Source organism: Primulina tabacum, chromosome 9, assembly GCF_025594145.1.
Source record: "Primulina tabacum isolate GXHZ01 chromosome 9, ASM2559414v2, whole genome shotgun sequence".
Taxonomy (NCBI): Eukaryota; Viridiplantae; Streptophyta; class Magnoliopsida; order Lamiales; family Gesneriaceae; genus Primulina; species Primulina tabacum.
Window position 1 is genome coordinate 8,293,898 of NC_134558.1, and position 11,323 is coordinate 8,305,220.

At 38.2% G+C, this 11,323-nt stretch overlaps 1 protein-coding gene across 1 annotated transcript; it reads right to left on the reverse strand.

The window, feature by feature from the left end:
• Positions 1 to 7,136, reverse strand: LOC142504583 (imidazoleglycerol-phosphate dehydratase 1, chloroplastic-like). Its single transcript, XM_075617447.1, has 9 exons — positions 6,810 to 7,136; positions 6,582 to 6,706; positions 6,284 to 6,388; positions 2,284 to 2,376; positions 1,341 to 1,415; positions 1,065 to 1,127; positions 606 to 715; positions 412 to 472; positions 1 to 322 (listed from the first exon to the last, which is right to left on the reverse strand). The coding sequence occupies exons 1-8, from the start codon at positions 7,030 to 7,032 to the stop codon at positions 445 to 447; spliced, it is 822 nt and encodes a 273-aa protein (XP_075473562.1). The 5' UTR covers positions 7,033 to 7,136; the 3' UTR covers positions 1 to 322; positions 412 to 444.
• Positions 7,137 to 11,323: the final 4,187 nt, after the last annotated feature.

Below are 11,323 nucleotides of genomic sequence, written 5' to 3' on the forward strand. Positions count from 1 at the left end.
TTCCACTCGCTGAACTCTTCATTATATAGCAATGATGCTTCACTTACATTTACAATAGAGATGAAATTGTAAACAATCATCTATCAGAGTATGATACAATTATTGTTATAAATTACAATGACTTGTCGTAACAAAAAAGAGATGCAAGATTAAAAAAGCCATATCTGGAACAGCTGGTGTATAATACAACAGGTCAAGATTGCTCTCAAATGGGACAAACTTAAAATAGCCAGAAAGACATCTTCACCACCCCAAGAATGAATATGATGACTCCTGAGTCCTGGCTGACACACAAAACTGATGATTCGATGTATTAGACGATCTGCAAATAACCGGACACATATAAGGAAGTTCTTGTTACAGTTTACCATGTGAAATATAAAGACGAATATTTTTATGTTGATTGCTTACGCGGATCCAACAATTGGGGTGACAAGTGAAGCATCAGCTGCGAGACAGGACACCTTTCGAGCTGCAAAAATAGAGGATTCCCATGTAGAGTTTAGCATCATTGTACCTTTTTCTAGGGAATTACTCTTCCAAGTTCCAACAATTTTGAATATAGAAAACCTCATAATTTATCACCATTTAAAACTACTACAGACCTTGGGACACTTCCTCGTCGCCTAGGGTCGTGTTCTGTTGCTTGTCGAAGAGCCCTTGCAAAAGCCTTGAAGGTCGCCTCAATAATGTGGTGGGAATTTTTCCCCGCAATCTGTTGCAATGCATTATCAAGCATTTTTTACAGAACTGGGTAAAAACCAAGAGCTTGAACTAGGAGCAAAATCATATAGATATAACATACGCGTATGCCCAAAGCAAAAATAGCAATTCCAGTGGCCTAATTGTTGTAGTAGTTTCTTAGTACATGACCAAAAAAATACGCTAAAAGGTTACGGGTCACAAAGTCCATCTAGCACTGTTACACAACTATCGGCAAAATGTCAGAATTTTCATTGAGAAAAGCTGTGACGCCAGCGTATCGAAATTTACTAATGTGGCAAAAGAAAAGTCAGACGAGCCACTTTTGGAAGGTATATCTTTAAAGAGTTGAAAACTGTCACCTGTCGTATGTGGAGTGTCATCCCAGAAGTATTAACCAAGGACTGAAAGAAGTGCTCCACCAGCTAAAAACAACAACAAATGATGCATCAGAGCCCATAATGAAAAAGGAGTTCTTCCTAACTTATTATTGATCATACAAGATTCACTCAACCAAAAAAGATCATATTATAAAGTCACAACTTCTACAGAACAATGACCAAGAATAATCATAATACACGTGAGCAGATCTACAGAATAAAACCAACAAATGAATGCATAGTAAGAGTACATAATACCTGTGTGTCATAAGTTCCAACTCTCTCCGTTGGTATATGTAGATCATAACCGAGATATGGCCTTCCAGATAAATCCTATAAAAAAAAATAATTTAAAGGAAGTAGAATGCAGAATCCAGACGGCATATGTAATGAGAGTCCACACCAGAATGGCATTCCAACAATGTTATTATTTATATGTTAATACTGCCTCCCCATGCATGTGAAACTCATGAAATAGTTTTAAAAAGACAGTAACACAGAACACCATCATTTTTTGGACAAACGGTAAACCGTGTTTCATAAAGCTTTGAATGTCTCTGAGGTGTGTAAACAGTGATCGTATTCATCATAACCGACTCTATAGTTTCACTTTCATGCACCAGTTTTCTCCATTAGTTTTCACTGCGTAAATAATCAGATAAATCACCAATAATCCCCTACAAGATTCGGGCAAATATTATGGTTGCAAAACCTACATTTGTCATCGAATAAAAGTTTTGAGATCCACTTATGAATCCTGTGGATGTGTATCATATAAAGTACAAAGGTTACAAACATATGTTTCTCATCAGAAACCAAACAAAATTACAGACTAAAATTCAATAAGCCCTCCACAGTCAAGGGTAACAGCAGCACTTCCATGGACTCAAGGCCACGCTGTTGTACTGCCTCACGAATTGATATATAGTAATTCTAGATCCTATTGCATTTAAGGTTAATTCCCATTATTATATAGCAAGATCTCTTTTTGTCAAAGAGTTCTACCATGCCACTGTAACCAGAGATATCATCATGCATGACTATTTTCATCACTATTCATTTTCTTCCCAGATTTCCTTCGGTGTCTGTTCTTTCATATTCTTTTAAGAAAATAATTAACTCTCTGAATTGACAAATCAACTAATAATAGTCTTTTCAAAGGTATTCATGATGTACAGATGCTTGATAAATGCCACATTACCAATGAAACATGTATAAGTGCTTCATCAAGTGGAGCTGAGAAGTCACCAAATCGGTTTATTCCTTTTCTATCCCCAAGTGCTTGCAGCAAGGCCTGCAACATAGTTGTCAATCGCGCGTAGCGTACCGTAGCGCAAAAGTTGCCCATGGCTATAGCGCATAGCATAGCGAGGGCTACTTGAAAGTAAAGCGCCACAAGTATATAAATATATAATGTATAGCATAGAGTAATATCAATCAACATTTCATGCATAAGTAACAATTATATAAGTTCAAAACATATATAGCCACAATTTAAAACTAGAAAAACATAATCTAAAATTCATCTTCATCTTATTCATCAAAATCTAGACTATCTTCTTCATTTGAAATTGCACAGCGCTCGGCATCATTCTCTTCTTTACTTTCTTCATCAAAGTCGAATTCATCCTCTTCATCTACAAGATAAAGTGTCGTTGATATTCCTATTGGTCTTTTCCCTCTAGACTTAAATGTGGCCGTCTTCAAGCTTCCTGTAGGTATAGATGTGGTCGCCTTTGAGGCCCGCGTAGATGTAGGGATCACCTTCGAGGACCCTTTGGATTTCCTCAATGTATAAGGAGTTTATCTACTCCAATAGCATCTGCAACATCTTGCCAAGTCAAATAATCACCATCATGAACAAAGTCAAGCTCTTCATCCTCCCGTCTCCCTACCAACCATTCATTGCCATCATCTACGTCACAAAATATGATAGAATTGATAGTATCATGTCTATCGTATCTACGCCTCAGAGCTCTGTTGTACTTAATCAACACCAAATCATTCAGGTGTTTTTGCTCCAGTGTATTATTTTTCTTGAAATGAAGCTGCATTTTTTAATATAAGTCTCGTGGTCGACAACTCGAAGTTCGGTGAGCCACGAGCAATAGAAGAGGAGAAGCAATGAAGAATTGTAGGGTTTATGTTAGGGTTGATTGGGAAAAGCGGATAAGATTGAAACAGAAGAGCAGAAGCAGTGTTGAATTGAAATAGAATTGGACCTAAAAATTGTGCAAAATGAGCCGACAAAACATGGGTTACTTTTAAAAAATGTTTTGTAGTTCTATCGCCGTTATCGCGATGATACCGACGAGAGCGATAGCTAATTCGAAGTTGTAACGTCCAAAAGCCAAACCACGTAAACCGCATGCATGCAAATGATTTAAATTGCTTAATTGTTTTATTTATTTGATTTTAAATTTTTAAATGATACATAGTATATGATTGAAGGTTTAAATGCACGATTTCATTAAAACTGAAGATTTTATCCGAATATTCGATAATAGGCTGGGTAAAGGAGACCGGGGACGACCAAGATAAAATATTTTTCCATAAATTTTTTTTAGATTTCATAATATGATTAAAATTTTCTAAAAATGCTGGAGCCCAAATTATTTTACGAGAAGAGCTCGATTTTATCCGGGAAGCCGGTTTTGGTCAAACAAAGGACTTCTAAAGGCCCAAAAATCATTATTTTTGAAAACAAATTTTGTAAAATTTTATTTTACAATTAAATAAGTATTATTGGGCCTAATTTACCTATGATTGAAGGGCCAAATTATTCCTAAACAAAAAGCCCAAAACTCCAACCCATTAACATATCAAATTTAAAAAATATTAAATAGAATCCTAGGGTTATTTGAACTCCTAGCAGCCGATAATTCACACCACAAACACACAAATTTCGAGAATTTTGAGAGCAAAAAATTCAAGGCCGTTCGTCTCCCTTTGTAACCCACGCCAACGATCGCATATTCAAGAGTGTCACCATTCAAATCATATTATGCACGATTGATGTACTTTAGCATGAAAAATATTAAGTACCAATCATTTAACGTTTTGATGATTATTTTCAAAGTTTCGATGGTTTTACGAATTGTTTGTGAACGTTATGAATTTTGAGGGACATGCTGCCAACATAAGATGTTAAAGGGCTAGGAAAAGAGCCGTTTGGGGACAACAAGAAGGCTGGAACCGAGCTTGGCTGAGGAAGGAAGAGTCCTAGGGTTTCTCTTGGGTAAGGGCCACGGCTAGGGGTAGCAGCGCACCAGGGGGTAACCAGGGCTTGGTTAGGGCCCTGGGCAGGCTGCGACCAGACGGACAGGAGGGGCAAGGGTGGCTAGGACGGGGGCTGGCTCGCTGTAGGCGCAGCCGCGATGCCCTAGGAACTAAGGGGATGCGCACGGGTTGCAGGCTGGTCCGGAGAATGGTTCGGCGGCTAGGCTGGGTCCAGAGGGGTGCATGGTGGTCCTAGGTAGGGGGCAGGGGCCTGGTACGAGAGGCTGGGCCCTAGCCGTTCGTGGCTAAGAGAAGGCGCGTGTGCGCCGTGGGGTTTAGGGAAGGGAAAGGCTGTGGCGATCGGGCTGAGCTGGTTCGGTACTGGTCTAAAGTGGTTCAGGTAGGGTCCAGTAGGGTCAGGGTCAGGTCTAGCTCGAGGATGGCTCGAAGGCTTTGGGATAAAAAACGTGAATTTGGGGCCTAGGTTCGAATTTGCTAGGAACAAAGGAGATGGCTCGAACCATGGTCCACGGGGGTTGGTTCATGGCTCATGGGGCTATTTTATGAATGAAAAGTCAATGTTTAAAGTTTGGGAAGAGAATATTAAATTTTGAATTAATTCGGGATTAAAACGCTTCACGGTTTAGTAATTAAGGAAATAAATCGAAAGGCTCGGGTTTACGTCTATGAAAAATATAAGAAATTAATTTTAAGCTTATATGATGGTTTGGGATAGGCTCGAGTCGATAAAAGTAAGAAAATGTCAAAATCGAGAATTTTAGAGCCCAAGGGCAAAATGGTCATTTTACGTCCCGGATAGTACGAAAGGTTTGGCAGTGTCCCCGAAGAATCATAATACATGCTAAATGATATTTTAAAACGTTTATGATGAAAATATGGAATTTTATGACGTATGATAAAGCTGTACAATTTTTACTATTAAAATGCTATTTTACGAATTTGTAAAGGAAATAATATTTTATGAATAAAAAAGAAAGAAAAATATTTAGAACGTGCTGAGTTATTAGATTCACTAGGTTTGGATGATTGCAGGTGAGGATGATACTGAAGGAGACGCTGACCTTTGAGTGGATCGACTCCAGCAGTACACTCCCGATGGATATTTATTTTCTGCATTAGCTTCATAGTTAAAGTTTTAAAATAAAGATTTTGAGAATAATTTATTTAGAGATTTTTATGCTTTATTTGATATTTAGTTTTGATCATGTTAATGGTTGACGTATGATTTTTGTTAATTGACGGTTTAGGGATTTTTATGCACTTGAGATTTTAAAGGTTAAATTATTTTTTGGATTTTGGAAATGTTGAGTATTTTAAATTACTAGTTTCGAATTTTACAAAAAAAAAATTGTAGGATTTTAAAGTTAAAAAGTATTGGACGTTTCAGAAGTGCAGTGCACATAGAGCCCCGTAAGCACGGGGCTTCACGTTGCGTCGCTACGCTCACAAAGATTTCAAGAACGGACAAACCATGGCAGCAAAGCAAGCAGAATGACTTCTCAAATAAGAAAGCAAGTTTAAAGGGTAAAACACATCACTTACAAAGTGAGGCTTTAAAAAGTAAAACTTAAACTTGTAAAAATAAAAAACTGAAATAGGTTTGAAGACATTTAAGAATTATCTCAAGTTCAAAAGTAGATCCAGATACTACAAAATCATATTCTGAATTCAGGAGTGATTCCTGTATTTAAAGACCAAAACCAGATCCATGATGCTAGAAGTTAAATGACAAGATTACGTGCAACAATGCTGCATAAAATACAAGAATAGGACGATGTCCAAAAGTAAAATGAAAAGGAGGGATTTCATAATTTAGAAATAAAAAATAGTGACCAAAAAAAAGAAAGAAAATGCATGAAAAATCTTTCAGGGAATAAACAGTTGATACACGGATAAGTTCCGAAACTTACAGTCTTTCAGGGAACAAACAGTTGATACCACCGATAAATTCCGAAACTTACAGTTCCTATGGCTAGGGCAACATCTTCATTTGTATGATGATCATCGATATGAATATCCCCAGTGGCTTTCACATGCACATCGAACAATCCATGCGAAGCAAGTTGCTGAAATAAATATGAAGAAATGCTCAAAGAATGCATTAGAGAACATTCAAGGAACAGAATTGAGACAAGCAATATTCACACCAGGAAGTGTTAGATGCTGCTTGCATAATCTGCAAGTTTTTTTTATGTCGAAACGATTGAGCAACAAGTTTCAATATAAGTATCACTGAAAAATAGCAATAAATAAACTTACATCTAACATGTGATCAAGAAATGGAATCCCCGTATCATTTTCAGCCACAGCATCACCATCCAAATTTATCTTCACATTCACATTAGTCTCTTTCGTAACCCTCTTCACCTCCCCAACTCTATCTCCTAAAGTTCCCAATCAATGTCAACACCATAAGAGTTCAACCATGACATTAAAAACACAGAAAAAGCTTAAGAAACGAGGAAATGAAGGTAAAGACCGACCCACCCTGAGCCGTTGTCGTCCGCGGAGAACCATTTTCGTCAAAGGCACGAAGAACCTTGGAGTCCACCGGAAGAGTTCTGAAGTGTGTGGAATATGGTTGTACTCGGCGCTGCGGAAGGTGTACCGGGAGAAGAACCCGTCGTGGAAGATGAAATCTTGGTCGATAAATCTGAGATTGGGGTGCGGTGGAGTAGTTGAGGGAACGTTGAGATGCTGATAACTCCATGGAAACGGAGGATGAGATTTCGGGCGGCGGCTATTGGTGGCCCTTCCGTGGGAAGGAGGAGCGTTCAAGGGAACACAGTAGCAGATCGATTTCAAAGAAACAGAATACATTTCGGACTTTTTATTTCAGGAAAAAAAAAATTTACTTTTATAATATTTGTCAACAGTGTTCTTAAAATCGCGGATTAATAACGATTAAGTGAGGGAAAAATTTTGATTCGAGTAAAAACTTGATTAATCGCGATTAAATGTGAGTTTTTTTTATATAAAATTTCAAGTTATTTTTTTTAAAAAATTAAGTTAAATTTTATATTTTTTTTATAAAAGATGATTTTTATTTTTTAAATATTAATTATTTAATATTTGACAATATCATTTTTTTTAAAAAAAACCTTAAACACACCTAAATATTTTTTAATAAAAAAATCTAAATTGTATACATTTATTCACAAATTTTATATGTTTATGTGTTCTTTAATATTTTGAATGACTTTTTTTTTTTGGGACAAAAAACTTGTAATATTATTCATGACGAAACGATGTCTGTGATTACAAGCTTAACTAGTCAACTAGGGAACTCCCCAAATTTGCACACAAAAAGTGAAGAGGAGGAAACAGCAAAAGAAGCTAAAGAGTGTGCCACAGTATTAGCCGTACGCATAACGTGATCCAACTATAACTGAGACAGACTTTCCAATAAGCGTCTGATATTTGTGACAATGGTTCCATTATAACCGAGATCCTCTTTAGGGCAAGTGACTGCTTGCACTGCTAGTAAAGAATCTGAAGTAAATTGATGAATCCTTAAGTGATGATTTTGTGTCATTTAGATTCCTTCCTCAATGGCAAAGAGTTCTGCGGCACTGACAGATGGTGGTTTGATAATATGCTTTCCAAATGCTAACACAGGCTGCCTTTCATGATTCCGCACAATCCCCCCAATCGCATAAATGTTTGAATTAATGTTGTAAGCCGCATCAACATCCAGACGCAAGTGATCAACTGGTGGTACCGTCCAAAACTTCGGTGATTATTGATGTGTAAGCAAATGGGCAGATGATATCACCGAAGCTCTTGCTGTATGATATGCACATAGCAAGCTATCACATCAATCAACATTAACCACACTTGTCCTAGCGTCAGAACTATGAATAATACGATTTCTTTCCATCCAAATAGCATAAGTTTGTATGGTAAATAATTCAAAGTCCTCTCGATTGAACTTATCCCTCATACAAAGAGCAATATCAAAAACATCCAACTTACATACTCCTTTTAGCAGATGCCAAAACTTAGTTCCCTTCCAGCAATTTCTGATAGCCTAGCACGAGAATAGAGCATGGCTCGTTGACTCACTCGAAGCTCCACAAAGTGCGCATACTTCAATTGTAGGAACATGGTAATCCTGCAGGTTCCTTGTAGTAGGGATAATATGATGTAAGGCACGCCACAAGAATATGCGGACTTTCGGAGGGATTGAAAGAGACCACAAAAACTTCCACCAATTCTTTAATCGAATTTCCGAACAAGTAGCAGGAGGGTCATAGAGCCCAATAGCCAATTTATAGCCATCCATTACAGAGTATTGGCCTTTTGGATCGAAAAACCAGTACCGAATATCATCTCCTGCCAAGCCATTAAGAGGGATTGATAAGATTTCTGCCACAACATGAGGAGAGAAACTGTTCCTTCACCACTTGTTCGTTCCATTTCTCTTGTCTGAGAAGAGTACTCACGTAGGGAAGTTAAGATTGTTTTGTGTGGTGTTTTTCTGTAGACCTACACCCGGAATCCATTTATATGCAAATGTAGCGATCTTCTGGCCATTTCCCACACGCCAATGCAGCCCCTTCTCCAACAAAGGTCGGCTCCACAATAATGATCTCCATATAGAAGATGGATTACTTCCGAGATGGGCCTCCATGATATCTCGATGGCGAAAATATCTTGCTTTAAGGACTTTAGCAACCAACGAATGGGGTTTAGCAATAATACGCCAAGTTTGTTTAGCCAACAGAGCCTTGTTAAAAGTCTCGAGGTGGCGAAAACCCATTCCACCCAAGCACTTAGGCCGGCAGAGCATCTTCCAAGATTTCCAGTGCATTCTCCTCAAGGCTTCATCCCCACCCCACCAAAATTAGAGCACTCCCGTTCTATATCTTTGTAAATTGATGTTGGGATGCGGAAGCAAGACATAGCATATTCGTGACAATGATGTTGGGATGCCCCAGTTCAATCTCACTTTGAGAGGTGACAGATGTTTCCGATACAATAGCACGACCACCTGGTACAGATACATCACAGATAGGAACGGTATTTAGTTCATCACTGTCCTTGTAAGTTGCTGAAGGTGAGATGTCTGCATGAGCATTCATGTTTCGAGTTGAACTTGGGGTTGGAGAACTAGTATGGCTTCTATATGATTTAGTAGGAGATGTGCCTTGCTTTTTCTCCCCACCCTTTATGTTATCCGCTTGCATCCAACTTCCAAACTGATATTTACCATCCTCAGCCAATGGTATCTCACACTCCCTATTAGAATGGCCCAAACTGTAATGCCCGAGAATTTTGATTATGGTAATCTTAAATGATTATTGATAAATTGATGCGATTATAGACGAAATAGATCGGACCAGAAAAGCCGGAAAGAAATTGGAATTACGTGCGAGGATGAGCCCGGGCGCATATGCTCGACCCAGCCGGGCGCATATGCGCGAGGTAGGCAGAGAACCTCGCGCATATGCGCGACAGGACCCGCGCATATGCGCGAGATTGGCAGAGAACCTCGCGCATATGCGCCAGGTGAGGGCGCGCATATGCGCGAGCTGCCGAGAGACACGCGCTGAGACCAGTAGGTCTCGCGCATATGCGCGAGACGTGCAGTACAAGGATGAAGCCACTTGCCCCTCACCATGCATTGATATATATATGGTTAACTTCCTTCAGATGAACCGGAAAAAATTGAGAAAAGCTTCAGAGAAAAGATAGGTGAAAATCCTTACGCCTTTTATTTTAGGAATTTGAAGTTTGTGCAAGATCCGCCGGTCAGAATTTCAATCCGACTTCGGTACTGTGTTCCTATCGACAAAGACTTCAACTGGACGTAAGTTTTCTACATTTTGTTATGATTTGAAAATATGATATTGAAGGAATCAGATATGATTCATATATGGTGTTCTTGCGATATTAGACATCGTATAATCGAAACCGGATTGAAGAACAGATACCGTATGAAATTGTTATGATTTCAGAATAGAATTGATTGAGATTTGATATCAGATTTATATTATTATCGATTATGAGTTGTGGGAATTGATATCTGTTGATTTGTATTGCTGGGTATATTGAGATTGTGCAGTTATGCCGTTGAAATAGAATTAGATTGAATTCTGATTATATCCAGTATTGATTTGAGTGGTATATTGATATTGTACTCCTCGGTATTGTCATTGCCAGATTGAGTATTGACAAGCTTCGAATTCGAGACTTCGACTTCGTCAGATCGACAGTGAAAGGTATAAATCAATGTTAACCGGGAGATCGACTCGAGTCAGATTGGACTTGATTTTCCCAAAAACCACATATTTTATTTATTGCATTGATATTTGCAATTTATGAGATTGATATGCTTAGTCTATTGAGTTATAGCAAAGCGTGTATTGAGTCATGGGCGGAGATGCCTAGTTATTGGCGGATATGCCAAGACACTGGATATTTGGTTTATATCGATGTTGTGTAGGAGCGGATCAGCTTCTATTGCGGAGATTCGGTATATTGTGCCAATGTCCAGGAATCAGGATCCCTAGAGTAGAAATGAGTCGAGTCTGAGATGACGAGTCCAGAGTTATTTACAGCGTTATATCGATTCATGTCTTTCAGATTTGATACATGTTATTGATATCTGTTGCATGCTTTTATATCTGTTTATATGATTGCATGTATAAGTTGTTTATACTGGGATTATATTCTCACCGGAGTTATCCGGCTGCTGTTGTGTTTGTATATGTGCATGACAACAGGTGGGACATGATCAGGGTCAAGAAGAGGATGAGAGATTCAAGATTAGCGTGAAGATCCGGACTTAGAAGTAGATCTGTTTCATTACCTGACATGTAGTGAATGAACAGTAGTTTGATATGATTTACTTTTGTACTTAGATCTGGATATTGATCTTGTAAATGAAATAAGATTTATTTCATATGTTGCGCACTCTTGTATTTAAAAAAAAAATTTAGACCCTGTTTATCTTAATTGATTCAATTATTCCCAAAGATGATTAAGAAATAAATTAG

Bases quoted from the DNA above. Each gene is read 5' to 3' on its own strand.
- LOC142504583 (XM_075617447.1), bottom strand. From the start codon at position 7,032: ATGGAGTTATCAGCATCTCAACGTTCCCTCAACTACTCCACCGCACCC. The intron at 6,389-6,581 runs GTAAGTTTATTT...TATTTATTTCAG, and splicing joins TTCTTGATCACATGTTAGAT to CAACTTGCTTCGCATGGATT. The intron at 1,416-2,283 runs GTAATGTGGCAT...TTTTTTTTATAG, and splicing joins CACTTATACATGTTTCATTG to GATTTATCTGGAAGGCCATA.